Here is a 27414-nt window from a genome sequence, read left to right on the forward strand (position 1 = left end):
CATTCCTCCCATCCCACAGATGACTCACGCTGGCAGTTACTGACTGTCCTTTATTAACTGAGAGCAGGGGCTGCCTCCAGAAAACGAGGGGCCCCACTCCCCAAAAATAGGATTCTTCAAAGGAGGCGCCCCGACCCGTGCGCCCCATCCTTGGCATCGCCAGCCGGGCACCCCCCGCTCCAGCCGCTCCCCAGCCAGGCCGGGCTGGGCTCTTTATTGGATTTTTTATCTTTTTTTTTTCATTTTTTTTAATCTTTTTTTTTTTTTTGTCCTGTTTTTCTTTATTTTACACACCAGTTGGATGTTACCGTCACATGAAGAAGAGAGAACCTGAACAAGATCACGGCTACGAGCTCTAGAGTTAAAAATGAACACACAAACCCCCGGGGAGCCCGACCGCGGACGAGGAATCCAGCCTGGAAAAGCGGGGTGCCCGAGGGGCTGTGGGGGGCACCCGGCTTGGCACAGCCCTGGCCCTGCCACCTCTTCCCCAGGCATGTAAGTCTCTTCTTTTATGTTAAAAAAAGAGAGAATATGACAAAAATACAAATGTCCCTAAAAGCGTTGTTATTACTGTAATAGCAGTATTATGACTTCTCTCCAGATTGTCCAAAATCGTCTAAATTGGGGCTGTGGGAGCTGCTGGGAGCCAAGGTTGCCACGGGGGGAGCAGGAAGACTGAGGATGATCTGGTGTCTGCCACGGAGAGCCACCACCGACCCCCTTGTCACCGCTGTGGGGGCTCCCAGGTGGGCCTGTCCCTGTTTTTGGGGGTCCCAGGGAGTGGAGTGGGAAGGGGTCTGGCGTGTGCATCCCAGGGCTCCGTGGGGATGCTGCTGCTGGCACTGATCCTGCCAGGCTGGCTGTCCCAAGGAATGCCACCAGCCCGGGGAATGTCACCTGCCCTCGATGGGGACAACAGCGCTCGCTCCACCCTTTATCCCCAGGGGTGGGCACGGAGCTCCCGGGGCAGCCCCGGCGCCCGGATCAGCCCGGCTGGAAGGGGACCCTGTGGAGCTCTGCATTCCCCCGAGGGGCCCCTTCCAGCCCGGGCTGGGCGGGAGGGCAGGACCGGGGTCCCCAGGGCGGCTTGGGGCCCCCCGCTCCCGCCGAAACCCGAGACGGAGGTAAAGCATCGAACCCGGCTGAAGGCAGTGCGCGAAGGAGCCCGCTTTGGATAAGGAACTGTGTCATGGCTTCCGATCCCAGGAAAAGGGGCTGTCCCCTCCCCTCGGTGTGGGGGCGCGGGGGGACGAGCTGGGGCAGGGGGGCTCCGTGGCTCCGCTGGCGGCTCCGAGAGGTTCTATGGAGCTGAAAGGGGAGGGAGGAGGGTCCCTCTTGCACCCGCAGCCTGACCCCCTGAAATGGGAGACGGGGGGCGAGGCCCGGGAGGAGCCGAGGGGCTCCGGGAGCGGGGCTGGAAGCACTCGCAGAAGTCCTGCCCGGTGGTGGGAATAGGGATGGGGGGACATCGCTTCTGGCACCTCCTCGGCCGGGGCTGGGCTGGGGGCGGCTCCGCACCCCGCGCCCCGGGGAGAGGCGAACCCGGGGCTCGGGGGGCTCCGTCCCCGTCCTCCCGCGGGGTTCCCGCCAGCCAGGCCGCTGTCCCGCCGGTGCCGGGCCGCGGGAAGGGGCCGGGGGCTGGCAAGGGGGACCCCGAGCCCGCGGTGCGGGGGCGCTCAGGCCTTCAGCTGGTGCCACTGTGCCACCGCCTGCCGCGGGCGGGCGATCATGTCCTTCCAGTGCTTCACCTCGCCGGGACCGCTCTTCCAGGACAGGTAAATCTGCGGGAAACGCATCCCTGGAGCCACCGCGGCCTCTCCATGCCCACCCGTCCCGCTGCCCGGCGCTGACGCCTTCACCCCCAAACTGCTCCAGCCCCGCTTTTCCGGGCTCGGCACGGGGCCGCGCTATTTTTATCCCTCAGTTTTCCATATGGCACCGCGGAAAAGTGCGTGTGCCAGCTCTCGCTGCTGCTGCTGCTGCTGCCACCTCGGGGAGCCGGTGCCACCGCTCCGCGGGTCAGCGCGGAGAGCCGGGATGGAGCCGGGCTCGCTGCTAATTATGCGATCAAAAGTGATTAGCGAGCCTCAGGCCACGGCGGGGTTTTAAGGGAGAGTGGGATATCGTGGCCACTGCCTGTCCATCCCTGGAATCAGGCTCTTGGATGTGCCCACACTGGGGACACCACCTCCTCCCCTGCTCGGCAGCCCGCAGCGCTGATCCAGGGATTTATTTAATGGATTTATCCCCACTGCTGAGTTGTCCCGACCCCAGCGCGGCGTTTGGGGATCATGGATGGGGATTATGGCGCTCGTTTGTCATCGTTGTGCTAACGATGAGCTGGGTGATTTCATGGATAATTCCACCGCTCCCATCCCCGGGAGTATTCCCAGGGGGTGGGATCCATCCCAGTGTGTCTCCTCATGCTCCATCCCTCCATCCCTGCCTTTCTGGAAGAGCTCCGGCCCTCTGTGGCTGTGACACCCAGCACGAGGGGTTCCCACCGTGCTCCCCACTGGAGATGGCACCAGGTGCTGGCAGCTCTGGGCCTGGCTGTCCCCAGTTCCCACCTGGGTGTCCCTCGGGCGTGTCACCCACCTTGCCGATGACGTCATTGCGGCTCAGCCTGTCCTTGTCCATGACGGTGATGACGATGGTGGTCTCGCGCAGCCGCTCCGTGGGGATGTCGAAGGCGAAGGACTCGTTGAAGACGGGGTTCAGGCACCTCTTCATCACCACCGTCTTCTTCTTCTCCACCCGCTTGTCCTTGTACATCAGCCACACCTTCACGTAGGGATCTGGCGGGAGAGGAGCCGCTCTCAGCCCCGGATGGGAGCCAGGGAATGCTGCCCGGGATCGGGGCCAGCCCGTGCCGTACCTGAGGTGCCCCCGATGTCCATGGCTTTGAGGTTCCTTGCCTTGATGATGTTCACCACGATGGAATTGGCTGAGGGATTGTAGCACAGCGACAGCAGCAGCTCCCCACGGCTTCCCTGCAGGACACACGTGTTCCCTGAGGACACCCACGCCCCCCAGAGCTCCTCTGTGGGAGCTGGGTGCTGGCACGGGACCCCCACCAGAGCAGCCCAAGGCTGGGGTTTGGGAAGGCACAGAAAATCAGGGCAGGACAGGAGGAAATGGGGCCGCCCCCTGTGGGACATTTTCTGGTCTTGCTGGAGGCAGGAGAAGGAAAAAACTTTCATTTTAGGTCTACCTGAAACAGTTTGATTTGACCCAAAATGAGACTTTGGGCTACTTAATATAAAATTTGGGAAGAGAAAAATCTCCGTCAGATGTTGAAGGATAAAATATCCCTGTTGTGATGGGGGATGTTCCTCTTGGGACACTGCAGGGGCAGGGAGTCACCTCCCCTCCCCAGGGGGATGAGGGGGCATCCAGGGCCTTACGCTGCCATCACTGCAGGGCTTCAGGTCCTTCCAGAAGGTCTGCATCTGGGTCAGGTCCACCTTGTTGAGCGGGATGGACACCTCTCCAATGGGATCATTGCGGCTGAAGCGGTCGTAGTCCAGGACCTGGAGGTACAGCACCCGCTGCACCACCTTCTCGTAGGGGAACCCTGTGGCGCAGGAAAAGTCAAAGGAGATGAGGAGCAGCAGTTCCAGCGCTGCTCCACCCTTCCTGTGCTGGTGGCAAGACCCTGGCACCAGGCACAGGACAGGGAGCACCCCATGGCACAAGGAGCTGCTGCCACATTAATTCCCACACCTGCGCCTATCCACGGGGGCACGGAACCTTCCAAACCTTCCCCTACATCCCCCTTATGGGATGCACATCCAGCCTGGCCTCAGTGGCTTGGCCAACCCATCGCATCACCACCAGCCACCAGGAGGGTCTCATGAGGCTTCGCTCCCACCCTGATCCCCTCCAACCCATCCCAATCCATACCTTCGAAGAGGAAGGTCTCATTCCAGTGCGGGTTGAGGTTCTTCCTCTTGACCTTGGTCTCCAGCTTGTGCTTCTTGTCGGGGAGCAGGTAGATCTTGACGAAGGGGTCGCTGGTGCCGCTGAAGTCCTTGGCCGGCAGCTCCTGCGCCTTCATGATCTTCACGGTCAGGGTGGACTCCTGGAAGTTGTAGCCGACGCTGAACTGGATGCGGCCCAGGTTCTCCCGGCTGACGCCCTCGTGGCCCTCGTCATCCTCGGAGCCCGGGGAGAGCTGCGGGAGGGGGGCAGAGGAGGGGGGTGAGCGCAGGGCCGGGGACAGGCGGGGGCCCGAGCCCCGTCCCCCAGACCCCAGCCCCGGCAGCTGTCAGGGGACATCAGCCTCTGCCCGGCTTCCCGCCGCCCCCACCGCTTCCGACGGCTGCTGGCTCGGCGCCACTCGTCCCGCGGAGCGGGAGCTCCAATTAGCCAAATTCCTCCTGACAGCGCATCCCTCACGTGTCCAGCACCGCTCGCTCCCCCGTGCCAGCCCGGGGGACACGTCCGCGCCGCCTCGGCTCGGCCGACGGGAACTCGGCACAGCGGGCGGGGACGTGCCGGAGCGCTTGCGGATGGCGCGGGGAGGAGCCGGGAGGGTTGGACACCGAGCGTGGAGACCCCCAAACCCAGCGCACCCCACCCACCCACCATGAGCATCTCGCTGGTCAGGGAGTTGACCAGGTCGGAGACGGAGGAGTGCGGCTCCGTCTTGCGGTCGGACTCATCGTGCGGCGGCTGCCCCGGTGCCGGTGCCGCGTTCCCAGCCTTCCCGGCGGCCGGCAACCTGCGGGAAGAGAGGCCTTGGAGGAGAGGGGCCGGGAGCCGGGGGCGAGACAGCGAGGGGCTTCCCGGGCGCCCCCTGCAGCGGGCACTGAGCCAGCGACGGACGCTGCCGGGACACGCGGTGGCTGCAGCCCGCCAGCGTCCCGGCCCTGTCCCAGCGCCAGCTGGTGGCCTGGCACCTCTGGGGCGCGCCAGCAGGTCCCCTGGCCACGTCCCACGGCGATGGCAGGGACAGCGCGGTCCCCACAGCACCCACGGCTCTGGCTGCTCCTCACACACCAACACCCCTGTCCCGGTGGGTGCCAGGCACCCACGGGTGCTCCACGTGGGCTCGCTGCCCCTGCCCCGCTTCACAGCCCTGGGATCACTGTGCTGGCTGTCCCCACACTCGGTGGCTCCCGGGCACAGCGCCGGGCAGGGTGGGCAGCCGGGGGCGGCGGGAGGCAGACGGACAGAGCAGCGATGGAGACAGGGGGAATGCGCCGAGGCCACGCTGCCACGAGGCACGGGGACGACGGGACACAGGCGCGTGGAGGAGGGGACAGGCAGCCCGGGATGCTCCCACCACCCCCGCCACGGCTCCTGTCCGAGCTGGGACACGGTGACAAACCACCAGACGGACCGAGAGGCGCAGGGACACACGGGAAGCCACAACATGCCACGGACACGCGCCACCACGCCAAGCACACGCAGACACACACGGGGAGGGGACATGGAGGGGGGGCGATGGGGACACCCACACGCACACACGGGGTGGCACCCAGGAAGGACCGGAGAGGCCGAGGCAGCTGGGGAGGCAAAATCAGGTTAAAACCAGGGAAAATGAAGGTGGAGGAGCCGGCGGCGCGGCCGCTGAGCGAGGAGGCGCCGGTGGAGCCGGGAATGCCGGCGGAGGTCACGGATAGCGGGAGAGAGAGCGGGAGAGAGCAAAAGAAAGGAGGAGCAGCGTCGTCCAGCGCCGGCCTGCCGGGAGGGAATGGGAGAGAGGAGCGGGACGGGTGGACGGACAGACGGAGTCGCCGGGACAGGAGACACGCCGAGGCTGGAGCCGCCGGGGACGGGCTGGAAGGAAGAAGCTGCGAAACAGGGATGGAGGAGATGTTTTGAGGAAGAAGAGCGGGTGGTCGGCAGCGTCGGGGGGCGGGAGAGAGCCGAGGCTGCCGGAGCGCGTCCCCTCCGCCGGCCGATCCTGCGGAGTCCAGGGAACGAGGAGCGGGAGGGATGGAGCGGGGAGTGCCATGCATGTGCTGGGATGGGTTTGGGAGCAGGGAGCTGCGGCAAGCGGGGAGCAGGAGCGGGGTCTTGCGGCACAGCCACCCACCCGCCGTGTCCCCCGTCCCCGTCCCCTCGGCACGGGCTGCCGGTGCTCCCGGCGGGGACCGGCTGCGCAGCGCGGCGCCGGGGAGGGAAGCGCTAAAAGATGGAGCGAAACCAAGCGGAGCAGGGTAAAAATAGCCGGCGGGCGAGAACGGTGCCAGTTCATCCGCACGCCGAGCACACGGGGAGGCAGCGCCCGCCGGCTTCACACCTCCTCCCCGCTCCGGAGGGGATGAGCACCCGCTCCCGGCGGCGCACGGACCCTCTGCCTCTGCCAGCCAGCGCCGTGGCCGCGGCCGGGCGCCGGTGCCGGGGCTGGATGCGCTGCCGAGCCTGCGGCGCGCCGGGAATGCGGGAGCAGCCGGAGGCGAGGGGCCGTGCCGTGCCGGAGCAGAACGGGGGTACGGCATCCTGCCGACCCGTGGCGCTCGCTGTGCCCCCCCGCCACCGCAGCGGAGTCCCCGGGTCCCCGGGGAGCTGCCCATCCCGCCGGGATGGAGGCGGCAGCAGCGTGTCGGGATGGAACGCGGCTCAGCCCATGCGGCATCGCTCGGGGGCGCCCCCCGTGCCCCCCTGTCCCTGAGCGTGTCCCCCCACCCCCCTCTCCGCATGCAGCCAGGGCCGGGAAGGGCAGGAGGGGAGGGAGGAGGGAGGAGGAAAGGATGGGGGTCCTCTCGGTGCCGCCGCTCCAGAGGCAGAACCGCGGGTGCCGGTGCCGGGGAGAGCTCAGACGTCCCGGTGCCCGCTGGGCCACCCTGTGCCGCTCCAACCTTCGCGCTCCACGAGGCCAGCCTCCTCCTCCTCCTCCTCCTCCACCCTGGGTGAGGCCCTCGTCTCCTCCTCCTGCGGGACTGGCCTCGTCCTCGCTCATACCTCTTGTCCCCCTGAGCGTTCGCCTGGTTCGGCTGCGTCCCAGCGGGTTGCAGGTCGGGAATATTGGCAAAGTCATCTTGCTCTGAGAGTCCCAGAACCAGGGATAGCACCACCATCCGGCCTTCCCTGCCCGGGCGGCCCCGCCGGCAGCGGGAGAGAGAGAGAAAGAGAGAGGAGAACACAGCGTCAGGCAGGGAACCGGCAGGAGCCGGCGGCGCCCCGCGGACCCCCGGCGGCCAGGGGACCCCGGCTCTCCCCGCCGGCTCCTGCGGGGTGGCGGTGCCGGGATGGGCGCACAGGGCTGTGGGGAGAAAGGCTCCAGGGAGCCCGGCAGGCGTGGATACCCGCGCTGTCCCTCTCCTCCGCCGATCCGGGCAGGGAGGGTGCCAAAATCCTGATGAAAGGGGGGGAAAAGATGCCTGGAGGAATGAGGGAGAGCGTGACAGGAGTGAGGTGCCAGCATCATTCCATGGAGGAAGGGATTGGCGGTGCCGTGGCCGGGCTCTTTGACCTCGCCGGGTCTGTCACTGCATTTACGCCGCGGCGCCGGGGAGGGTGAGCGGGGTGAAAGAGCGAAAGAAAAATCGATGGATGGGGAGAGAGGCGGTGGGGAATGGCAGCGGCTCCTCCGCTGGGAAGCGGCGCTGACTCGGCACGTCTGGGCTCTGCGGCTGCTGCTCCCTCTCCGCCAAGTCAGGCTGGAACCAGCACGGGCGCTGGGTAAACAGGGAGAACGTGACCCTCGGGATGGCTGGAGAGCCGCAGCTCCACACCGGGAAGCCGGGAAATGGAGCTGGGAGGAACCTGGGAGAGCAGAGAGGGGATGGTGGGCAGCGCACCTGAGGGCGCCTGGAGGAAGGTTCAACCCGCTCACCAGAGCGGGACAGGGTGGGATGGGCACCCAAACTTGTGTCTCTCATCTAATCCTGGTGCAGGAAGTGTCAGCTCATGGAGGGCAGGGTCACTCCTGCATCCCCTCCAAGTGCCACCAGCCTGCAGGAAGCAAAGCTGGGACCTCAGCATTCCTTTTTCCAGGGTGCCAGGGGCAAACAGCGGCCGGGGAGGAGCTGGAGAATCCAAGGGAAGATGGAGCCGGGGGGCCCAGCTCTGCAGAGGAGGGACAATGTCATGTGCCGAGACACGGTGACAACACGGGACTCGGATTAGTGCCCGGGGTTTGATGCTGGAAATCCAGCGCCGATGGAGGAGATGGGGTTAAGGAGGATTAGAGATCCCACAGCTCCTCTGGCTGGGAATGACATCGGGGCCCAACTCACGGTCACCCGGCACGGGAGACTGTGCCACCCGCACCGTGACAACCGGGGACAACGTCACTCCCTGGGGACCTCGCTGTGGCCGTCCCTGGGGATGGAAAGGGATGGCCAGGGACGTGGCAAAGCTCATTGGGGAAGGGCACGAGCTCTTCCCCGAGCTCCCCGTGAGCCGGGGGGGACATGGACCTTCCCAAAGGCCAGGGGCAGCGTGTCCCCAAGGGGGTGACAGATGAGCGGCCGCGCCGGGGCAAGTAGAGGAGCATAGGAGAGAGGGATGGGCAGAAGGAAGGAGCAGAGGAGAGAGGGATGGAGAGGGAATGGAGAGAGCAAAGGAGCGGAGGAGAGCGATGGAGAGAGGGGTGGAGAGACCAAAAGAGCAGGAGGACAGAGCGGTGATGGAGAGTGATGGAGCAGAGAGAGCAGAGGAGGGGAAGGGATGGAGAGAGGAATGGACGGGGGCGGAGAGGAGAACGCAGAGGGCAGTGATGGCGAGCGCACACTTACAGGAAGGACTTCATGTCCAAGCCGCGGTTGCGGATTTGCCCCACCACGTGGTCCCAGCTGCCGGGGTTGGAGCGGCTCCTGCCCCCGGCCATCCGTGTCTTGGAGCCGGCGGCCGTGCCCTGGCGCGCCGGGCCGCCGCCGCGGGAGCCCCGGGAGTTGGCGGCGGCGGCGGCGGGGGAGCCGCTGTGGGCCTGCAGGTGGCCCAGGCTCTGGCTGGTGGTGGGCTGGCTGTGGTTGGCGCGCTGGTGCTGGCTCAGGGGCTGCTGCAGACTTTGCTGGCGCACGAGCGTGCGGGGCCTCTGGAATTTGGGATCGCCTGCTGAGGTGGGGATATACTCAAGGGTAGTGGCTGTGGACAGGGTGGAGTCCTCGAAACTTAGGGAGAGGAAGGGTAGAGGAGAGGAGAGAAAGGAGAAGAAGGTGAAGGGGCAAAATTGGAGGAAGGAAAAGAAGAGAGTTAGAGAGAAGATGCCCCAGCGCAGGGAGCGCTCCGGCGGGAGCCAGCGGGGGCAGCGCCCGGATCCTCCGCCTCTCGCCCGCGGCTCGGCCCTGCCGGCGGCGCGGGGGGCTCGGGCCGCCGCCATCCTGCCTCCCGGGGGGCTCGCCAGGGCCGGATGCCCACCCGCTCCCGCGGCCGCCGCTCCGCCGGCGCCTGCCCAGCACGCCGGCCGACCTGCTCTGCGGGATAATGAGGCTGCTGCGGGGAGGCAAATCCCGTGGCGCCCGCTCACGTGCTGCCAGCCAGCCCATCCCAGCGCCCCGGTCCCTCCCAGCCCAGCCCAGCCCAGCCCAGCGCCGCGGGGGCTCGGCGGCCCTGCCCCTCCGTGCTGGGCGCTGCGGGAAGGGGGAGTCCCGCATCGCCGAACCCACGGGGTGGTGACATTGCAGCGAGGCGAACCCAGGGCCAAGCCAGGCTCCAACCGGGGCGGGAGATCACGGGGTTGGGGGGTACGGACGCAGCTCTGGTGGGACGCAGAGCCCGGGGCGCACGGGCTTCGTGTGGGCGGCGGAGCGCAGAGAGCAGGGGATGCCCCAAGGAAGCGGCGCTGGCCATGCAGCTCATGCGTGGCGCAGCCCATGCAGCCGCGCCGGATCGCCCACGGCAGCCTGGGAAGCTCGAGGCCACGAGATCAGGGGAGGAAAATCCTCCCGGGACCACTGCCCGGCACCGAGGGGTAGCCTGGAGCGGCAGCCCCCGACCCTGTCCCCGTCCCGAAGCGGTGCCATCGTGCAGGGCCAGCAGCGGGGAGAGGAGGAGCGGGGAGGGATAGACAGCTCAAAAAAACAACAACAAAAAAAAAGGAGGTGAAGAAAGAGCGAAAGGTGGGAGAAAGAGAGAGAGGAGGGAATGGAGAGTGGAGAGGAGCGGAGAGCTGGGATGGACGGAGCCCCGCGGCCGGGGCCAAAGGCACTGCCCGGACGCTGCCGCCCCCCCCCTCCGCACTGCCGCCGACCTCCTTTCGTTTTCCTATCGAATCCTAAATTAGTTCAATTTACAACCTCTCAGTCACAGGAAACTAAATCTGGCTCCTGTCGGCCCCGCGCCAGCTGGAGGCGCGAGTTCCTCCAGCGCCGTGCCAGGCGGCGCCGCGCACTGCCCGTGCCCGTGCCCGTGTCCGTGCCCGCACGGATCCCCCGGCACCGGCACCGCCCGACCCTCGGCACGGACCCCCGGGCACCCCGACCCCGGCGGCGCTGCGCCAGGGGATGCTGGAGAACGGGGCGCACCGCCGCGTCCCCTAAACCCTGTCCTTGCCGCCTTGCTCCGTCCCGTCCGTCTGTCCGGGTTCCCAGCGGGCTGGAGGCTGCGCCGCTCCCGCTTTTCCTCGCCTTTCCGTCCCTCCTGCTTCCCAGCGCCCCACTGGAGCGCAGCAGCCTCAGCCGAACGGGCGGTGTCACCGAGCTGTCCCCGAGCGCCCGGGACCCCCCGGCTGCCGCAGCCCAGTGCGGAGAAGCGGAGCAGGGACCGGGAACGCCGGACGGAGCCACAGCCGGCACCCCCCGCCAGAGGCACGGCGCTGCCAGCAGTGAAGGGTCCCGCCGAGACCCCCACCCCGGCCTGGAGCCCCGCAGAGCCCGGCAGAGCTCGGGTTTTCCCTAAATCCCTAAAGTCCCGGACTTTCCCCGACTTTTCTCGGCATCAGGTGGCGGTGCCGGCGCCGGGTCCGGTGGCTGTGCCGGGGGCCAAGGGAGCGCACGGAGGGGGGGAAGATGTCACACACTGTCCCTGATTGTCCCTGAGGGATGGGAGCACGGGACAGCTCCTCCTGCCTTTGGGACACCACCGGGGTGGCGCTGCCTGCCCTGAGGAGCCGAGCTGGGAATGCTGAGCCGCTTCCCACCGGGATTGGGCAGGGCCACCCTCAGCGCTGGGACAGCGCCCAAAGGTGCCGCTGCCGCCCGGCTGCCCCTGAGCCAAACACCGCTGGGAGAGCGGGAAACGCCTCCTCTCCCTCGGCACGGTGGTCCTGGGGACCCTTTGGCGGCCCCGGGGACCCGTCGGTGTCCCCAATCCAAGCGCATCCGCAGCGGGGAGCGGGCCCCGGGCCCGCCGGTCCTGGCCGTGCCGTGCCGGACCGTGCCGTGCTCACTCACTTGGACAGGCTGAGCTTCCCTGCGGCCAAGTGGCTCTGCACCGTGTGCCAGCGGCCCCGTGCCGCCTTTCCAGCTCCGGGCTCGCTGTGGGCGGACACGCTGCTCCTCATTCCATCCTCGCCGAGCCGCTGCTTGTCCCCGGGCCGGCCGTCGCGGTCCCCGGACAGCCCGGCGGCGGCCGACGCCGTCAGTTTGGCCCCTGATAACAGAGAGCCACTGGGCCGGGCCGGCGGCCGGACCCCCCCAGACAGACACGAAAGGAGCCGGACGGACACACGGATGGACGTGGGGAGCCGTCGGGGAATGAGGGGAGGGCGACAGAGCCGGAGGGGGCAGACGGACAAGAGACGGACAGACAGACAGAGAGAGAAAGAGAGACATCAGCACTGCAAATAAAAAAGGGGGGGATCCTGGCCGCGGGATGCGCGGGGGGCCTCGGCAAAACATCCAAGAGAAAGGGCGGAGGAGGGAGAGGGGCGGGGGGAGGGTCCCGCTCGCCGGCAGCCCAGCCCCGGGGGGACCCGTCCCCGCACCGAGGGGGTGCCCCCAACGCGCAACCCCGTCCTGGAGGGAGATCCCGGCCGGCCCCGGGAATGCGGGAAGGAGGGGTTGCTCGTCTCCATGGGACGGCCCATGGGGTGGCGTGCGGGGAGCCCGGGAGCGAGAGGAGGAGGAGAAGGAGGAGGAGGGAAAGGGGGAGGAAGAGGAGGAGGAGGAAGGCGAGTGGGTGCTGCCCATATACTCACTACACGGAGCAAACTCGGTAAGGAGAGACTCACTTGAGGGAAAGGCGCGGATCACCGTACGGAGCGTAAGGAGAAATGTTTAGGATAAACTCCTTGGGAGGGTAGGAGCTCCATTTCTGCTGCACTGTGTTGTCATTGTTATTCCAAAAGTCTCTGTCTAGATCGCTACAGCGGCCGGGTTCCGGGGGAGAAAGAAAAGGGAAATACAAGAGAGAGAAGCTGAATTCCTGCGAGAGAGAAGGGAAAGCAGCCCTCCGCCCCCGGAGCGCCAGGATCCTGCGGAGAGAGACGGGGAGCCCACCCCTCGGACACCAACACACGCACACACACACACACGGGCACGGACAGAAGGATGGATGGAAGGAAGGATGGAAGGAGGGAAAGAGCTGCGGAGAGACAGGAGCGGGCGGCTCCACCGGCTGGGAAGGAGAGAAGGATGTGGGGGGTGACGGAGGCGTCGGCGAGAGCGGAGCCTGCACGGCATTCCCAGATGTGTGTCCGTGCGCCCTCGGCACGCGTGTCCGTGTGTCCTCGCCTGCTCTGCAGCCGGCTCCTGGAAGCGCTCGGTTAACCCTGACAGTGCTGCGTGCTGGGGACCCTTGTGGATCCCTTCCCTTGTGGATCCCTTCCCTTGTGGATCCCTTCCCTTGGGGATCCCTCCTCTTGTGGATCCCTTCCCTTGTGGATCCCTTCTCTTGGGGATCCCTTCCAGATCCTTCTGGATCCCTTCCCTTAGGGATCCCTTTCCTTGCAGATCCTTCCCATGGAACCAGCTGCCAGCACAGAACCTGAACCTCCTGGCTCTGGGAAGCCACTGGAGCTGTGTTCCAGGGGCTGGGGGGCCCAGCAGCTCCTGCTGGTGCTGGGAGACTGGGAAAGTCTCCAGTGCCCAGCTGCAGCTCCAGGTGGATCCCAGCTGTATGAAATGTGGAGTTTGGGAAAGCTGCCCATGCCATGACACGGGGTGGGATGCGCCTTCCCCTCCATTCCCAGCTCATCCTGGTTGGCTGGGAGCAGCCATCCAGGTGCCCCTGCACCCTGATAACACCCAGGCCAGCCATGGGAGGAAGTTTTCCATAGGCTTATTCCAGGCGGGAGCTTTTTCCCTCCTGGTGGTCCAGCTCCCTCCTCCTGGAGGCCTGCGGAGCGTGTGGAGAGGCAGTGCTGGATCTGGGATGCCCAGGAGAACACCCTCAGCTTCCAGCCTCCACCTCACTCCCCAGCCAGTACTGTGGGATGCCCCAGCTTGGCTCTCCTTTCTCCATGGAATGCCCCAGCTCTCCTTTCTCCATGGAATGCCCCAGCTGGGCTCTCCTTTCTCCATGGAATGCCCCAGCTTGGCTCTCCTTCCTCCATGGAATGCCCCAGCTCTCCTTTCTCCATGGAATGCCCCAGCTGGGCTCTCCTTTCTCCATGGAATGCCCAGGGAATGCAGAGCTGCTCCAGCCCCGCCGGGCAGAGCTCAGAATCCACACCCAGGCCCAGAGCGTCCCTGGGGACACCCACACCGACGTTCCCGTGACTCCACGGCTCAGTGGGACACACGGGAATGCTGGAGACACCCACCAGCTCTCCCAGTCTGCCCTGGAGGGAGCTCCTCTCCCACTGGGAGAAGGGATGGCCGCCTCTGTCCTTCCTCTCCCCCCCCATTTCTGGCACCTACTTGATGGTTTTCTTCTCGCTGCGGCCTCGGCTGGAATCCGGAGTTCCCACAGTCTCCAGGGAAGTCTTGTAACGCTTTCCCTGTGGAAGAGAGAGGAGAGGGGGTTAAGGGGGTCACAGAGGACCCCTGGAATATCTCAGTGGAAGATGGGAGCTGCCACCACCTAGAGAATTTGACCTGGATTTTGCGATTTTGCCCTTTCCCCTATGGTCTCCAGGCTCCATCCCAGCCATCCAGGCAGCAAAATTCCCAAAGGCTCCATCCTTTGGTCCCTGGGGGCTCGTGCCCTGCCTCACCCCAAGGACAGCATGGCCACAGCCGCCAGCATCCCATTCCAGGGCCTCACTGGGAAGGAGTGGATAATTTTAGGCCTAATTGGGCCTGAATTAATTGAGTTCACCTTTCCCAGCGCCAGGGAAGTGCTGCCATAGGATAATGAAGCTGGAGCTGGCTCCAAACTGGGGCTGGTAATCAGGGCACTCCGGCAGGTCCCGAGCACTGCAATTAATGCCAATTATCCAACAATTGGGAGGGAGGATGCTCCATGCAGGGCCAGGTGGATGAGGTGGGATGGGAATAGCTGCTGGAGCAGGATGAGGTGGAGAACCAGCCCTTGCATCCCACTGTCCTGGACCTCAGGAGGCAGGCCTGGCCTTGCCTGCCCATGGAACGGGAATGTTTCTCCTTTCTCCTTCTTCCCAGCCTCTTCAGATCCACATGGAGCCATCACCTTGGCTTGCTGGGACACCTGGACCCTCAGCACGGTGTCCTTGGGCAGCCAAGGGCTAATCCTGCCAGGAGCTGCAGGGGAACACCTGGACCCCCTTGGATGCCCATGGACTAATCTAATCCTGCTGGGAGTTGCAGGGATGTCTGAACTTGGATTCCCAAGGGTTAATCCTGCCGGGAGCTGCAGGGGTGTTGGATCTCCTTGGATGCCCAAGGGCTAATCCTGCCAGGAGCTGCAGGGAAACACACCTGGACCTCCTTGGATTCACATTGGTTAATCCTGCCAGGAGCTGTTGGATCTCCTTGGATGCCCAAGGGCTAATCCTGCCAGGAGCTGCAGGGAAACACACCTGGACCTCCTTGGATGCCCCTGGGCGAATCCCACCGGGAGGCACGGGGGTGCCTGACCTCGCTGGATGCTCTCAGGCCATCCCAGAGGGAATCATCCCCCAGTCCTGCGCTCATCCGTGTCCCCAGCTGCGGCGGCTCGGGGCTCCTGGGGACACGGCCGCGGTGGCCGCCCGGGCTTGGCCGTCATTCCCTCATCCCGCTCCAGCTCCGGGCGCTCCCGAGGGCCGCTCGGGATGCGCCTTCCCGGCCAATTCACACTCCTTTGTTCCTCTGCCAGCGCCAGCCTCCTGCTTTCCAGTGCTTTTTCCTCTCTCTCCCCATCCCCTGCGTGGCACCTGGAAGGGCCCTTCCCACCCGCCGCCCTGCGGAGCCCCTCTGCCATTCCCAAGGGAATGCTGCCTTCCCACGGCTGGGGGTGGGCATCTCCCCGGCGGGAAGCGCCGCTGCCATCGCAGCGCTTGACCCAGATTCGATTCCGATGGCGAAGGAAACGTGGCCGAGCACGTCCTGCTCCCGGGAGAGGAGGAGGAGGAGGAGGAGGAAGGATGCGGGAGGGCGGGAGCGCTGTCCCAAGCCCCGGTGGCGGTCGGGGAGGGATGAGGGATGCCCAGCGGGTGGCACGGATGGCTCACGGCGCCCGGCGCTGCCAGGCAAGGGCTGGCCGCCTTCCCACGGGGCTTTTCCAGGCAGGAGCGTGCCCAGCAGGACAGGGGCCAGCTCGTTCCGGCTCGTCACCAATATATATCCATATATTTGGAAACTTCCCTTTGTGCCACACAAACACTTTCGCCCAAACATTTCATTAGCGCATCCGGAAAAGCCCAAATAAAAGCTGCAGCCGGCGGCTCCGGGGAGCTGCCTCCGCTTGGCTGCTGCTGCCCTGGAACAGGGAATCGCCCCCTGGCTCGGGGGGCGCCCGGGATGCCGGCAGGGCGGCAGGGAGGGCGGCCACACTCACCATTTTCCGCTGGCACCACTGGCAGATCCCGCAGAGGACGATGGTGACGCTAAGGCTGACGGTGATGATGGCTGAGACCAGGAGCACGTCGCGGGAGGGGGTCCCTGGGGGGAGCAGAGCACAAAGGGGGGGTCAGAGCCGAACCCTGGGGTGTCCCTGCCGGGGCGCAGGGAGGGAAAGCGCAGGGAATGTGATCCAACAGGCTCCAACTCATTCTGCAGTGTCCCGTCACGGTGGCCATCCCTTTGGCTTCCGACGAGTGTGTCCTGGTGGGAATGCGCCCTGAGCCCTTCCCGGGAGCTCAGGCTGGAGCTTCAATCCCCACTGGCACCCCGGGAGCGCCCGCAAAGGCCGCGGCCGCTGCTCTGTGGGCCAATCCCACACGGATTCATCCCAAATGGCAGCGCAGGCCCGCTCCTCCCAGCCTGGCCTTGGGGACAACCTTGGGGACCCCAAAAACGTGGGAAGGACCCAACAACCTCATCCATCTCCCAGCAAGCAGAATGGCCACTGTGGGTGGAATACGGACCCGAGGCGGCTCGGGGGGGTCCGGTGGGACCCCAGACCGGCTCAGCTTTGTCTCGGGGCAGGACCCCCGGCACAGCATCCCTGTGGATGCTCCGCCTCCCGCCGTGCCCGCCGGGACGGGATTGTCCGCGGCGGGAGCCGCAGCTGGCGGGGCCGGAGCAGCGCCGGGAGCAGCGGTGCTGCAGTATAAATATTAAACAATAAATGTTAATAATTAATTCGCCCGCAGACCTTGTTATTGTAACGCAAATTCCCGGCGGCTCCGAGGCCGGGCTGAGTCAGAGTGGACCGGGAGGGGGGATCGGGGCTCGGGAATCGGCCCCGGCACGTGCCGAGGCGCCCGCAGCTCCCACATCCCCGCTGGAATCCCACCAGGAAAGGGGGCGGTGGCCGTGAAGGGGACATTGGTGACAATCCCTCGCGCACGCGGTGGGGGTGGCTTTGGGGACAGGTCCCCCCTGCAGCACCCGCGCTCTCTCCATCCAAAGGCAGCTCCTCCGTCGCTCCCGGATCACGAGGAGCCTGTGTATAAAACTCACATAGCAACTGTTGCCTAGGAGGGAATTTGGGACCGGCCCTTAATTTCCAACATTTATAAACCCCGGCTGGATAAGCTGCCGGGGGAATGGGAAGCAGCGGGCACGACCGGAGAGCTCCGGGCGCCCCTCCTCGGATGCGACCCCAGCCAGTTCAGTCGGCACCGGGCCGTACTGGGCGGGCTGGGAACTGGGATCAGCTCTCCTTGCCCCGCCGCTTGGTGCTCCCTGCTCCAGCCCGGGAGCGCCGTGACCCCTCGGGCTCAGCCCGGAGCTCCCACAGATCCTTCTGTTCCCGCGGGGTCCGGTTCATCCTCAAATTAATCTGGAGAGAGGGAATCAAAGGAGAAGGCGAGGGAAGGGGTGGGCGCTGCGCAGGCACCGCGGTGTCTGGGGAGGGACATCAGCGAGCGCCGGGTCCCGGGGCCGAGCTCCCCGTGCCAAGGTGCCACCACCCCCCGAACCTGGCGTCACCCCGCGATCCCGATGGATTCTCGGGCGGGATCCCGCCTGGGGGGCTCCAGGGGTGTCCCTGTGCACCAGGGGTAGGTCCGGCCCTTCCCGGTGGGATCCCCAGGGCGGGGGGAGCCATTCCGGCCCCCGGGCTGCGCCGCCCTCAGCATGACTTCAATGACTCGTTTTCCAGGCAATTAGCGCTCCATTAATTAAAGACTCGGAGCCGCTCGGAGCTCCTGGCGCGTCCCCAGCCCCGGGGCGCGGTGCGGGGTCCCTGTGCCGGGCGGGATGCGCAGCACGGGATGCCCCGGGGCTGGGGGATCCAGGGGGGGACACGGGGAGCTGCGTGGCGCCGGGACACAGCCCCGGGAGCGGGGACAAGGTGGAAAAGCGCCGCTTGTTTACGCCGCCGCTGGCCCTCCTTCCCTGCCGCTCTCCATAAATCTCCGCGGCTGCCAGCGCGCATCCAGGCAGGAGCACGGAGACGGCTGGGAGGGACCTGGGGGTCCACGGCCATGGGGTCCCTGCGGCCGTGGTGTCCCAAATCCCGGCGGGATTTCGCTGGTCCTGCCTCATCCCGAGTGGGGGCAGGAGGCGGAGAGCAGGCGTCGCTCCTCGCAGGGATCGAGGTCCCAATCCCGTCCCACGTGCTGGCAGAGCAGGGGATGCTGCGGAGGCTGGGATGGAAGGGGGTGGAACATCCCTGCGGCTCTTTCATCAGGATTCAATGCCACTTGACGGGATATAATTCCACTTTTCCAGGCCGGTATTGATGAGGGGATTACCTGCCTCCTTAGCGCTGCAGCTCTCCAGAGTGGGATTTGTGCTGCGTGGGCCGGGGAGGAGGGTCCCTGTTCCAGGGGAGAGGGCTGTGGATGCGGGCAGAGGGTCCTCATGTCAGGGGAGAGTCCCTGTGCCAGGGGAGAGAGTTCTGGATTCAGGGGCAGGGTCCCTGTGCCAGGAGAGAGAGTTCTGCATTTGGGGGAAGGGTCTCCATGGCAGATCCAGGACAAGCAGGGAGCCCCTGCACCCTTCACAGTGCCCAGTTCGGAGTGGGAGATGGGCAATGTTTGGGAGACAGGGATGCGGTCACATGCCTATCCTCCTTCATCCGCAGCTCCTGCCGCCTCAGGATTAGCTGCCTCCGGAGCACAAGCGAGCTCTGGCCTTTATGGATGCGAGGGAACACTTCAAACCCGACCCCGGCACAAGGAGAGGTGCGGAGATCCGAGAGGGATTAGCCCTCTCCAGCGGCGGGTGAGATGCACCCGGGGCTGGGAAGAGCTGCCAGCGCCGACAGATCCCACACACGGCTCAGCTCCGGCGTGTGCGGGAATGGTGGGTGTGGGAGCCACGGCACAGCCCGTTCCAGGGGTGCCCAGAAGTGTCCCTGAGCATCCTGGTGTCCCTGTGCATCCTGGTGATCCTGAGCATCCTGGTGTCCCTGTGCATCCTGGTGGCCTTGGGCATCCCAGTGATCCTGCAAATCCTGGTGGCCCTGTGCATCCTGGTGGTCTTGGGTACCCCAGTGATCCCACACATCTCAGCACCCCTGTGCATCCTGGTGATCCTGTGCATCTTGGTAGACTTGTACATCCCAGTGATCCTGCACATCCCAACATCCCTGTGCGTCCTGGTGGCCCTGGGCATCCCAGTGTCCCTGGGCATCCTGGTGATCCTGTGCATCTTGGTGGCCTTGGGCATCCCAGTGATCCTGCATACCCCAGCATCCCTGTGCATCCTGGTGGCCATGGGCATCCTGGTGATCCTGTGCATCTTGGTGGCCATGGGCATCCCAGTGATCCCACACATCCCAGCATCCCTGTCCATCCTGGTGGCCCTGGGCATCCCAGTGATCCCTGAACATCCTGGTAGTCCTGGTGATCCTTTGCATCTTGGTAGAAACGTACATCCAAGTGTCCCTGCACATCCCAGGGTCCCTGTGCATCCCGGTGTCCCTGACATCTTGGTGTCCTTGTGCATCCTGGTGTCCCTGTGCACCCCAGCAGCCTTGGACACCGTGGTGGCTTTGTGGTGCTGGTGGCGCTGTGCACGCTCAGCTCCAGGACAGGCATTGCTGGGGCCCATCAGGCTCATGGGCAGCTCCATCCATTTCCCTCCGGTTCCCTGTTTCCCTGTTTCCCTGTTTCCCTGTGCCTATCCCAGGATTCAGCCCCATCACCTCCAGCCGAAGCCCACGGCCCTGGAGCAAGGCTGGGAAGGCAAAGCCCCTGCAAGGGGCATCCAGGGATCGTTCCAGCTCTCCCAGACAATGACTCCTGCACAGGATGGAGAGGCTGGAATCTCCATGGGGTGCCAGAGGCTTTGGATGAGCAAAGGCTTTGGAACAAGCCTCACACCTGTGGCACCACGGCTGGAACCGCCCTCCCTGCAGGTGTCCCACTGAGGATAGCCCTGTCCAGGCTCTCAGGGCCACATTTTTGGATCCAGACCCCGAAATTCCCAGCTTTTGCGGACAGTCCCTGGCTGCTGCTCAGCATTGCAGCCCTGGAGCATCCTCCCACTCACCCTGTTCCAGCGGCGAGATCCATGGATGCCAAGCACCCTGGGGGGGAAAATCAAAGCCGTGGGGAGCCCCCCCAGGCCAGGCTCCCGCTGAGCTCCCTGGAAGCGGTGATCAAAGCCGGCATCCGCAGCTCCACACGCAGAAACGGCTCCATGTGCCAAGCCGCGAAACCGGCAGCGGAAACGCGTGCATTCCCGGGGAAAGGGCAGCGGGAGAAGGTGCCAAGCGAGCAGCGCGTCCCCCCGCCCCCTCCCCAACATTCCACCGCCATCGTGGTGGTGGCGAGCTGCGGAGCCGGAGCGGGATGTGACGCCGAGCTGGATGGGGATGGATGGTGGTGCCGGGGAGGATGAGGACGGTGGTGCCGGGGAGGAGCTCCGGGATGGGAAGGGACAGGGCAGGAACGCGGCGTCGGAGCGGCCCCTCGTGCTGCAGGGCCGCACGGCACCGAGCGAGGTGGCCGCGTTGTCACCACGGGGCTCCCCAGATGCTGCCTGCCTGGCGCCAGGCCATTAATTCCTCCTCTGCTCATCCTCCCACTCATTTGCTTGATATTTCCCAAACCTCTTATTTTTAGGATGCAGCTGAAAAGCTGTGAATTTGCAGCTCTCGCTCCTGTGCAGGATCCCGGGCGCGGGGCGGGGGGAGCCGGCCCGGACCCCCGCGGGCACAGCAGGAACGCGGGATCCGAGCCCTTGGCGCAGGGACAGGAGAAGGGATGGGCACGGAGGGGGACGAGGCTGTGCTGCCATGCCTGGTAACAGCCCGGTGGGCATTTTGGGAATGCTGCGAGCCAGGCTTGGCGCGTCACGGGGAGGAGCGGGAGGGCTGGGCCAGCTGGGCCCGGCGGTGCCACCTGCCCACGGGCTCCCGGCGGCTCTGGAGATGTGAGGGATCATCGGGAGCCCCACGGCCATCCCGCTGCCCGGCAGGATCCCGGATGAGCCTCGGGGGAGAGCAGCGGTGCCGCAGCTCAGCGCCCCAGGCGTGCTCTGGGAGGGAACGGGCGTCTGCTCCCCATCTGTCTGTCTATCCGTGCGTCCTCCTCTCCAACACATCCATCAATCTCTCTCCATCCATCCATCCATCCATCCGTCCGTCCGTCCGTCCGTCCGTCCATCCCTCGTACACATCTGCCTCTCCGTCCAGCCATCTGTCCGTCCCCCGGAGCTGTCAATCCGGCCGGCTCTGCCTCCCCCACGCCGAGCTGCCGATCCTGGGGGGCTTCGGGGGGCAGAGCCCACCGACACCGGCCCCACCACGGGGGGCTGGGCCGGGTGAAAGCCGACCCAAAACACGGCACAGCTCTGCCCAGATGCTCCCAGGCGTCCCCTGTCCCCGCCAGCTGCCGTGCATGGATGAGTCCCTCCTGTGTCCCCTCCAGCCCTGATGCCACCCGTCCCTGCTCCGCGACCACAGCAAGCAGGAGCTGGGCACGGAGGGAGAATTTGGCAAGGGAAGGCGCTCCTTCCCTGATGCCGGGCTATTTTTGGCCGAGGATTTCCGGAGAGCCGTGTGGTTTCTCTGCCTCGTGGTGCCCACCGAGCCTCTCTTCCTGAGGAGCACCCAGAACCCCGGAGCCCCCTCTGATCCCGCGGTTTGCATCCATTTCCACCCCCATCTCCATCCCCATCTCTATCCCCATCCCCATCTCTATCCCCATCCCCATCCCCATTCCCATCCCCATTCCCATCCGCATTCCCATCCCCATCCCAGCCCCAGCTCCCGAGAGGACGCCGCTCATCCCCTGGCCAGGCTGGTGCTCCCCGTCATCCCTGCTCCCAGCCGAGCCCTCGGGCATCGCTCCCCAGCCCGGAGTGACCCCAGCCCCCCTTCCCTTGGCGCAGGATCCTCTCCCGGCGCTGGAGGAGCGCGCTGGGCTCTCATCCCGAGTGGCACTGCCAGCTCCCGCGCCGTCGCCACTTAGCCTCTCGCCCCGGGGCTCTCCATCATTGCCGAGCCCTTCGGGTGACAGCAGGAGAGAGGGAGGGCACGGAGCCAGCGGCTCCCAGGGAACAAGGGCGGGCAGGCTCCTCGCAGCCCATCCCGGCTCCAGGAGCCCCCCCTGGCCTCCCCAGCTCCCCGATCCCCCCCGGGCAGTGCCCCCCGGTCCCGTCACCCGGGACCCACGGGCTGTGACAGCAAGGCCGCCGTGGGGACAGGATTCCCGCAGGGAGTTCAGGGATGGGGGATGCTCGGGGTCAGCCCTCAGAGCAGGGGGCTGGTGCTGCTGGGAGAGGAAGAGGAGGCTTGGAGGGGAACACATGGAAAGATGGAGAAACGCAGCTCGGAGGGAGGAGGCAGAGGAGGGGAATGAAGGGCCGAGGAAGGCCCCAGAGGGAGGACTGGGGACTCAGATACGGGAAGTTGCCCGGGCTGGGTGGGGATGGTGGAAATCCTCCAGGAGCGCCTGATCCCGGGGCTGCATCCTGCAGGGACACCCAGGCAGGGTCATCCATGGGGCAGCAGGGATGGCCATCCTTGGTGGAGCGGGGACAGGACCCATCGCCCCCCGCAGCCACCGGTGTCCCACAGCCCCATCCGCAGGGGGAGAGCCGCTCACCCCACCTTCCCTGGATACCCGGAGCCCCCCGGGCTGCCTCCCCCGGGCCGTGCCCCCCTCGCAGGGCCGGGAGCGGGGCTGCTGCGCTGCGCTGTCCCTCCGCCGCCGCGCCGGCTCCGTCCCCGCCGGCGCGACCGCTTCCCTTCAAAGCTCATTAACTCCCCCCAAGGTGACCCTCTCCCTCCTGCAGCCAGGCCCGGGGACGCCAGGAGGGGACGGGGCGCTGGGGGGGCACCCGGGGCTGGCAGCGGGGCGCGGAGCCTCCCGTGCCACAGCCACAGCGCTGGCACCCACAGGGATGGGGATGCTCCGCTCGGCGCATCCCTGCCCGCCGCCCCCCAGCCCAGCCCGGCCCCACAGACACCCCCAGCCCCCCGGCAGCCACAGCCAGGGGGGTCCGGGCCCTGCTCCACGCTGGGCTGTGCCCATCATGCCCGCGCTCCGGCGGCTCTCCGGGAGCCGCTCCCTCTCCGGATCCATCCATAATGGATATTGTAGCTGAGCCCCCGGGGGCCGGGGGGTGGCAGCGATATTATCTGCATCTGTCTTCATTCCCCGCTCCCCCCTCCTTCCTCGGCAGGCGGAAAAGCCGCGAGATCAGGCGCTGGAAAAGCCGCCTCCGGCTCCGCTCCTGCTCCTCGGAGTCAGGGGGGATCAGCGAGACCTCCCTGCCAGACCCCCCGCCCGGCGGGAGCCCCCAGTCCCTGTCCTTGCTGTGCTCAGGGGGGTCCTGGGACGCGCCAGCGCGGGCGTGGGGAGACTGGAAGGGCTGGAATTGGTGGGAGCGAGGAACGCCCACCGTGGGGGGCTCGGCATCCGCGTGGAGCCCCCACCGCCAGGGAAAGCGGGATGGAGCCGCCGGGGGGACAAAGGGCCGGGCTGAGGCCGCGGGGATGCTCCGAGGCTCCGGCTCGGGCTGGAGCGGAGGGGCTGGCTGGGAGGGGACCCGGAGCGGCGCAGGACGGGGGGGTCCCGGTGGGTCGGGGGCTCCCGCTCCGTGCGGGACGCAGCTGCAGCAGGTGCCCGGCCAGGCCCGTGCGCTGCCATCCCCGCGCTCTTTGTCTGCCTTCCCGCCCTGTGTCACGCTCCCTCATGCCGCCCGCAGCCCCTCGGCGGCCCCCGCCCCGCTGCTCGCCCTGTGCCGGCCCCTCTGGAAGCGCGGCTCTGCTTCCCATCCCCGGGAGCTGCTCCCAGCTCCAGGGGCTCCATCGCCCGCTCCGAGGCGGTGCGGGGGGAAAACAGGCAGCTGCTGCCTGGTTATTGATTCACCACCTCCAGCCGCCGCGCGGCTCGGCTCGGAACGCTTCCAGCCGGGAAAGATGGGGACGTGGGGAGCAGGGCCCCCGGCAGGGGCTCGCTGCTGAGATGGAGCTCTGGCGGGGGGGTGCGAATGTCACCCGGAGGGGACAGCTGGGGCCAGCAGGGGGACAGGGATGGGGTGGGGAGAGGCTGGCAGGGCCAAGGGAGCTGTCCGGTGTCCCCGAAGCACAGGGACCTGTCCCTGTGGCACAGAGGGCACCTTTGCGGGCAGCCCCAAGCTCTGCCTGGCGCCTGGACGCGGCTCTCCTGACACATGGTTTGGGGGTCCCCCAGCAGCACAGCCCCCTGCGGCCCCACAAAAATGCCTTGGGAAGCGCCTCAGCCTGATCTCAATTCCCAACACCCCTCGCCAACCAAGACCAGACTCCCTCGGGCGTCTCCAGCCCCAGAACTGCCCCAGCAGCACCTCCGGGCTGCTCCCCAGATCCCTCTTTCCCTGGGCAGCAAAGTTTCCCGAATTTCCCGGCATCTTCTCCCCCCATGACACGCAGCCAGCTCTGGGGGCACAGCCGCTGTCCCCGCACGGTGACACGGAGCAGGGCACCAGGAGGACGAGGCCGGTGCCACCTGGGGCAGCGTTTTGGGGGCACAACAGGCACTGCTTCACCCCGGGATGTGGCTTGGCTGGCTCTTCCCGAATCCTGCGGGGGTGTGAGATGACAGCACCCCCTCAACCTCCATCAGGCACCACCCGGCACCCCGTCAGCAGCACGTCTGGAAAATGCGGGAAAGGTGGGAAGGCGGCGGGAAGCAGGCAGTGGCAGGGCGCCTGCACAGGTGTGAGCACCCCCAGCACCCCGCGGCTCCGGGCTCACGGCACAGCCGCCGCCGGTGACGTGGGAAAACTCCCACGTGACGTGAGCCCCAGCAGCCGGGAGCACGGGATTCGGGAATTGGGGAGAGGGCTCTGTCCCCCCAAATCCCGCAGCTCCAGCTCTGCCCTGGGAGCCTCCAGCCTGCCAAGCAGAGCTGGCCATGGCACAAGCAGCCATCAGTGGCCCACCGGCCAACGACGGGGACATCCGGCAGGGACGATGGGGACAAACCGGGGGCGGGTGCAAAGTTTGGAGGGGGAACGAGGCAGGAGCAAATCTCGGGCACCGGGAGGGACGGGCAGCCCTGTCACGCTGCTGCCGGCGGGGACAGGCTGGCGTCCCCCCAGTGCCACCCACTCCCCCGGGTGACCTTGGGCCAAGCCGTGCCGTGCCGCGCTCCGAGCATCCCTGCAGGGTCGCGGTGCCCCGGCATGGAGCCGCTGCCGGGGGGAGCGCTCGGCCCGCGGGCAGGCGCGAAGTTCCCCTCGAAGGCGGCTCGGCCGGAGCCTCCGGCTGCCGGGCAGCGGTGACGCCGTCACCTGCCGCGGGTGACAGCGCGTGGCGCGCCCCAGCCCGCCCGATCCCGCAGGCCTGGCACCTGCAGCTCTGCCCGGCGGCGCCCGCTGTCCCCGCCGGCACGTCCCCACGCCACCGCAGGACACGCCGTCCTTCTGCCCGCTCCCCGGGCACCGGGACACGGCGGCCAGGCCCCGCCGAGCCGCATCGCTCCGGCGGCAGCATCGCTGTGTCTCCGCACCGGGCTCGGGCACCCCCAAAACGTCCCCGCCAGCGTCCCAGATTCCCCGGTGCGGGGCCGACTGCTGCCTTCCCAGCATGAGCTCAGCAAATCCGCGGCGGAGGAAGCCCCTTCCCCAGCCGCCCACCCCCGCGTGTCCCGGTGTCATTCCGGAGGTGCGGCAGGACGGGGCACGGGGACCCCCGGAAGGACGGAAGGGGGCGGCAGGTGAGGAGCAGGGACGTGCTAAGAGCTGGATGCTGCTCTGGATGGCGGGATTTGGGGCTCGCCCGGGGCTCCGGGGGTTTGCTGGGGGTCTGGGGAGCGGGATGCTGCCCCCGGGGCTTGGGGTGTCCCGGGGGGGACGCGGGGCTCCAGCGGCTCCGCAGGCTGAGGAGAGCGGGGATGTGCTGGGTGTTTGTCTGGGCGCCGGCGCCCGGCGGGATTTGGGGCTCGCCCCGCGTTTTTGGGGGGCTGGGGAGCAGGATGCTGCCCGCGGGGGTTGGGGTGTCGCCGGGCGGGGGGTGCCGGTGACTCGGGCAGCTCCGCAGCGCGGTGACAGCGGCGGCGGTGACTTTCTCCCCAAAGTACCGTAACTCCCGGGGCGGCGCGGGGGGAAGCGGGCAGCGGCCACGGCGGGTCCCCGGGGGGGCGGCGAGCGGTCGGCCACCCCCGGTGCGTGTCCCCGCGTCCTGCGTGTGTCCGTCCCCCCCTCCCCGGCGGCGCGGGGCTCACCTGCGCTGGCAGCCTCCGGGTGCAGGTACATGGTGGCGGGCGGCGGCGGGGCGCGGCGGGGCGGCGGGGCGGCGGCTGCCCGGTGCAGCGGGGCCGCGGCTCATCAGACGGCGGCGGAGGCGGCGGCGGGAGGGGGCGGCGGGGCGGGGGGCGGCGGCGGGGCGGCGGGGGCCCGCATGCGGCGGCGGGGGGCCGGGAGCCCCGCGGAGCCCGTGCTGGCCGCCCGCTGCTGCGGGGTGCGCGCGTGTGCGGGTGCGTGTGCGGGTGCGTGTGCGGGTGTGTGCGGGTGCGTGTGCGGCGCGATCCTGCATCCACTTGCTGCTCGCTGCTGGCGGGATTGGAAACTGCAGCCGCCGGGAAGGGAGGAGGGAGCGGAGCGGCGGGGGGGGCGGGGGGGTCGGGATGCGCACGGAGAGAGGGGGACACGAGTGGGGTGGTGACAGCGCCCGCCGTGACGCCCCCGCGGGCCCGCACTGACCGCGCCGGTAACGCGGCCGAGAGGCTGCGAACCTCCCGGATCCGCGCGTCGCGCCCGCGTGGGGAAGGGGACACGCGTGGCAGGGGCAGGGACGGGCGGGCCGGCACAGGGGTGGCACACAGGGCCGCGCACTCCTGTTCAGACCGTGGCGTGCCCCGGGAAGGCCGAGCCCGCCCCGAGTCCCCGCACACGCGTGGGGCCGCGCTCGGGACCCCCTCCGGGCCCCCGCAGGCTCCGTGTGCCGCGCTCCGGCGCGATCCAGGCCGGGTTTTGGCGGGGCCGGGGCGCGGCGGGCGCTGCCGGGGCACTGCGGGCGCGGCGGGCGCTGCGGGCGCTGAAAAACACGGAGTGGATTCACGGAGCTCGCTCCCGCTATCCCCCACGCCGCCGCGCAAAGACAATTCCCGGAGAATTCCTGCCCATCCAGCCGGGATCCAGGGGTGCTGGCCTGAGGGCACCCGGGGTGTGAGGGAGCGCGGCTGGGGATGAGACCCTGCTGATGCAGGATGTGCTCATGGGTGGAAGAGGCATCTGGGGGAAAGATGATGGAGACCGGGGGTTTTCTCCTGGAACTGGGAACTGTGCTGGCTCCCGCTTTCTGCTGGGGTGAAGGGATCAGAAATTCATCCCAGGATGGGGTGGTGGGGTCAGGGACTCATCCCAGGATGGGGCAATGGGGCTGGGACACTCCTGGCTGGTCCAGGACTAGTGGGAGCCTCCAGAGGCAGAGCCCAACCTGTCCTTGTGGAATGGAACTCGGACCAGATGACCTTTCAAGCTCCCTTCCAGCCCAAACTGCTGGGAATCAGCTGGAATCCCTCCGGAGTCGTACTGGACCTGGAAAAAGCAGGAAACCACCCCAGCCATGGTTTGGAAGCTCTTTGGGAGAGTAATATGGGACTACTCCTGGGCTGGGTTTGGAGCAAGAGATGAAGCAGGAATGATCTCCTTATAAAAACCCCGAACTGGCAGGCACTGGATT

General features: G+C 67.0%; 1 protein-coding gene across 1 annotated transcript; it reads right to left on the reverse strand.

The window, feature by feature from the left end:
• Positions 1-130: 130 nt before the first annotated feature.
• Positions 131-26093, reverse strand: SYT7 (synaptotagmin 7). The gene is made up of 13 exons (XM_059474290.1): positions 25955-26093; positions 15739-15842; positions 13701-13780; positions 12071-12202; positions 11292-11507; positions 8697-9071; positions 6919-7044; positions 4594-4729; positions 3910-4180; positions 3411-3580; positions 2882-2996; positions 2602-2801; positions 131-1784 (listed from the first exon to the last, which is right to left on the reverse strand). The coding sequence occupies exons 1-13, from the start codon at positions 25983-25985 to the stop codon at positions 1680-1682; spliced, it is 2061 nt and encodes a 686-aa protein (XP_059330273.1). The 5' UTR covers positions 25986-26093; the 3' UTR covers positions 131-1679.
• Positions 26094-27414: the final 1321 nt, after the last annotated feature.

Source organism: Ammospiza nelsoni, chromosome 6 (genome assembly GCF_027579445.1).
Source record: "Ammospiza nelsoni isolate bAmmNel1 chromosome 6, bAmmNel1.pri, whole genome shotgun sequence".
Taxonomy (NCBI): Eukaryota; Metazoa; Chordata; class Aves; order Passeriformes; family Passerellidae; genus Ammospiza; species Ammospiza nelsoni.

Excerpts from the sequence above, each read along its gene's own strand:
- SYT7 (XM_059474290.1), bottom strand. The coding sequence starts at position 25,985 with ATGTACCTGCACCCGGAGGCTGCCAGCGCAG. Across the intron at positions 2,997-3,410 it reads AGCCCTGCAGTGATGGCAGC|GGAAGCCGTGGGGAGCTGCT; the intron begins GTAAGGCCCTGG and ends TGTGTCCTGCAG. Across the intron at positions 2,802-2,881 it reads GGACATCGGGGGCACCTCAG|ATCCCTACGTGAAGGTGTGG; the intron begins GTACGGCACGGG and ends CTCTCCCGCCAG.